Below are 4042 nucleotides of genomic sequence, written 5' to 3'. Positions count from 1 at the left end.
AATCATTTTAAACCACCTTCAGAAGGTTGGATACACAAAAAAGCTTGATGTTTGGGTGCCGCATGATTAGATGCAAAAAAAACCTTCTGGACCGAATCAACGCCTGCGATATGCTGTTGAAACCGAACAAACTCGACACATTTTTGAAGCGGATGGTAACTGGTGACGAAAAATGGATCACATACAACAATATCAAGCAAAAACGGTCTTGATCGATGGCCAGTGAATCGACCCAAACAGTGGCCAAGCCGGGATTGACGGCAATAAACGTTTTGCTGTGTGTTTGGTGGGTGGAAAGGGAATCATCCACTATGAGTTGCTCCCATATGGTCAGACGCTTAATTCTACCATCTACTGCGGACAACTGGACCGCTTGATGCAGGCGATTGACTAGAAGCGTCCAAAATTGGCCAACAGGAAGGGTGTAGTGTTCCACCAGGATAACGCCAGACTACAAACTTCGGGTCATAAAAAAAACTGACACATACGAACGCCAAACCCTTTGAGGGTTTTACTATACTGATCTAGTACCATCACCCTGACTTGGAATTTCTCACCCCCCAGACAATAATCCCAAAAATGTTCCACAGTGATTTCAATAAATATCTGATAAAAAATTGGATAGTAAAAATATTCTTAGTTTTTTTTTTATTGGACTTTAAAAAATGCCGTTAAATAGCATTTCTAGACTAGTAATTTATTCACGACTTTATCGAACAATGAATGTTTAATTATTTCAAAACACATTTTAATATAAATATTTGCCACCGCCTTAAGGAATTTCACGGGTTTTGATTCTTACATGTTCCAAGTGTATAAAATGTTCGGTTGCGACCGCACTTAGCCCTTCCGTACTTCTTTTAAATACGAATGTACTACAATATATAGATAAGTTCATTCTTTCAGTAATAGTACTTTGGTCTTATAGCCATTTGCACATGTTTAAGTGAATAGTAATGTCCACGCCAGGCATGCCACACCACACCTTTGCCGTACTCTTCTTCTGAAACTTCACCGCCTAAATAAAGACCGTTCAGATTGCTGTAAACGGCACACAATTTTATACGAGAACGACCACCGATACCAAAGCAGTTACAATATTACCTCGCATGACAAGTCCGATACCACCAAGCTCCCGTAAATTTCACTGCACAATTCTCATCATTTATGTCATTATGACTATCTTTAGTTGTGAACTTTTGGCCACGGTGATAAGTGAACGAATCACCGGCCGTGCCTGAATATTGTCCAAGTACGCTTAACTCATATTTATCCTGAGCATTGCCTATAGCAAAACTTTCATATTTTGCAAAGCGTTTCTCATTTTCAAAGTCCTCTAATTCGAACCAGAGCTCATGTGATTGCGAATGTGTCAACGCATGTATTTTATTCAAGCCGAGAAAGAAATTGGTATTAAAATCGCCGAAACCGTGTTCGTACTCAAACCAGCCGCGATAGAAATCGGTGGCTTTGCTTTGACGACGTTGAATTATAGCCCATGGTTCGCCGCCATCAGAATCACGTAGGCAATAAACATCGAAAGCCTGATGGAGAAATTGAGGCAGATAAAGTTGATAAACGCCACTCTCGGCATATCGGCCGTTTTCTTGACGCATTGCTTCGGTACAAGAAGTGGGTTCCTTCTTGAATGCAGGAAGCGCTGCTTTCAAGTTTTTGTCAGTGCTGAATACATAACTTACATATATGAGTATTTTTCGAATTTAGCAAAAAATATTTAGCTGCCTACCATTTCGCTGCAATTTTCGAATCAAACAATTCCAATTGCGTTTTTATCTCACCAAACTGCTTTTTCAATTCCATTAAGCCACTTTCCCGGCATGGAAGTGAAATAATTATTTGTAAGTAAATCTATACACACTATTAACAGTACTAAGTTACCTTGGTTCATAGTTATCCAAATTGAGGCTCAGCTGCTCCACCTGGTAGACCAAGCTTCGCAATAACTTATCCTGACAGAGATCGGTGAGAAATGGCTAAATGGATCGCACAAAAAACGAAGTTTTAAACCAAATTGATTTTGTTAAATAAATTAATTTCATTAAATAAATGAAATATGTTAATTGCATAAATTAATACCGCAACATTGGCGCTACTCCGGGTGGGCGTCGAACAAATCACCGAACACAGAAGTTGCCCACACAAAATGGATAAAATTAGCAAACGATGCGCCATTCTCCACAATCTCAATCAAACTGAGCAAAATGCTTGCTACTTGGGTGTAGTGTGGCATAAAGTTTATTATCAGATAACTGTTATTTTGTAGTGACTTTGGTCTCCAACAAATATTTTAGTCTACAGTGATTTGAATGGACTTGATTGTGACAAAACTTGCTATTATCTTTATTGCAGGCAGCTATTGATTAACTGTTGATTAGTTAATCGAAAATTTAGCCAAAGTTCCAATTTTCAACGAGACTAAACATATACTCATAATTTATTAATAAATATAGCAAATCGAAGTCCATTACTGTTATATTCTTTCAAAATTTTGCCACAGAGTATAATAGTTTTGCTAACTTAACAAACTCCTAAAATAATCGAGTTAGATATAAGGTTATATAAACATAAATCTGGAGAAAGAGACGAGTTAAAATCCGGTTGACTGCCTGTCTGTCCAAGCGATAAATTTAGTAAAAATTAAAATATCTTAATAGATCTTGAGGACAAGTTCGTTACACGCCCACAAAACGCCATTAAACGAAGATCTATGAAGTGCCATAACTACCAAGTAGCCAGAGGCACTGTGGGCTTGTGATGATACAGCAGAACTTTATATCAACCGGCATCAAATTGTACGATGGGCCAACATTTCGGTGAAAATCCATGTGACGGAACCTACTCGACCGATCCCGATCAAATTTAGTCCTTAATATTGCCTTAATATTCCCATGTTCCAGTGAGTAAATGTGCGAAATTGGACTACAACCACGCCTACCTCCCTTACAACACAATTTTAAATTTTTAAATTCCATCTGATTCTTTCACTTTCAAGTATTGAAAGCACGCACCATTATATGTATCATGAGAAGACTTTGCGCAAATGGTGTTTCTGAGGTCTGCCACCTATAGACCAAAAACTATCCAACTCGAACCAAAACTCTTCAAATTCCAAGAAAACGAATAGGTGAGTCAAATGTTATTTTAATTTTTTTTTTTTCGAAAATATCAATCAAATTTTGAAATATATTATTGAAAATCGGAAAGAAACTTCTGCGGCTTTGATCCTTACAATTTGCGAGAGTTTCATACTCTATTCTGTAGCAGTATTTGGTAGCATCTTTTGCAAAAGTATAAAGATTGACAGGACAATAGATTGATTCATGGCTGTCTGTCTGCCAGAAATATTCACACGTTCTTTTCTTTCCAAGAAGCTGTTCATTTGTAGAAATCGCCGATATAGGACCACCATAGCATATAATGGGGACTCAAGTAGAGGTACTTCTTTAAATAGCCTCTGTTTGAGAGATCACGCATGAGTCGTGTCAAGTTGTCATGTTACTTTTGTTTAGTATTGTTTGGCATTTCATCATGGAAAGACTTACGCCTGAACAACGTACACAAATCGCTCAATTTTATTACGAAAATTCACGTTTTGTAAAAAAAGTCTTTCGTGCATTTCACTCAACTTATTGTCAACATAATCGGCCTACTGAGCGTACTATTCGCAACGCCATCACCGATCTTGAGACCCTGCATTCATTATTGGATAATATTCGACCTAATAGACCACATCCAGCACGCAGTGAAGAAAGTTTAGCAGCCCCAGCTGAGAGTGGAAACGAAGACCGTGAAGAGTTGATTCGGCACCGTACGCAGCACCTCAAACTGACGTAGAGAACGACTTGACCTTAAATTTTAAGCGTACAAAATGCAGCTTGTGCAAGAACTAAAGCCGCTCGACCTTCCCAAGCGACACCGCTTCGCTCTATGGGCTATTGAAAAGTTTCAAGAAGATCTAACTTTTTCGAGCCAAATTTTTTTAAACGATGTGGTCTATTTCTGGCTCACTGTGTATGTAAAC

The 4042-nt window shown here is 38.2% G+C and overlaps 1 protein-coding gene across 1 annotated transcript; it reads right to left on the bottom strand.

Moving 5' to 3' along the window:
* Window positions 1-902: 902 nt before the first annotated feature.
* Window positions 903-2193, bottom strand: LOC126753929 (techylectin-5A-like). The gene is made up of 5 exons (XM_050465707.1): window positions 2098-2193; window positions 1900-1994; window positions 1748-1828; window positions 1105-1683; window positions 903-1041 (listed from the first exon to the last, which is right to left on the bottom strand). The coding sequence occupies exons 1-5, from the start codon at window positions 2191-2193 to the stop codon at window positions 903-905; spliced, it is 990 nt and encodes a 329-aa protein (XP_050321664.1).
* Window positions 2194-4042: the final 1849 nt, after the last annotated feature.

This window comes from Bactrocera neohumeralis, chromosome 3 (assembly GCF_024586455.1).
Source record: "Bactrocera neohumeralis isolate Rockhampton chromosome 3, APGP_CSIRO_Bneo_wtdbg2-racon-allhic-juicebox.fasta_v2, whole genome shotgun sequence".
NCBI classification, from domain to species: Eukaryota; Metazoa; Arthropoda; class Insecta; order Diptera; family Tephritidae; genus Bactrocera; species Bactrocera neohumeralis.
Note: the sequence above shows the minus strand (reverse complement) of the source record. Positions and strands in the feature narration are given on the sequence as shown.

Coding starts and splice junctions, on each gene's coding strand:
- LOC126753929 (XM_050465707.1), bottom strand. CDS start 2,193: ATGGCGCATCGTTTGCTAATTTTATCCATTTTGTGTGGGCAACTTCTG. Junction 1,829..1,899: donor TTGGATAACTATGAACCAAG/GTAACTTAGTAC, acceptor ATGCCGGGAAAG/TGGCTTAATGGAATTGAAAA. Junction 1,042..1,104: donor TATCGGACTTGTCATGCGAG/GTAATATTGTAA, acceptor TGCCGTTTACAG/CAATCTGAACGGTCTTTATT.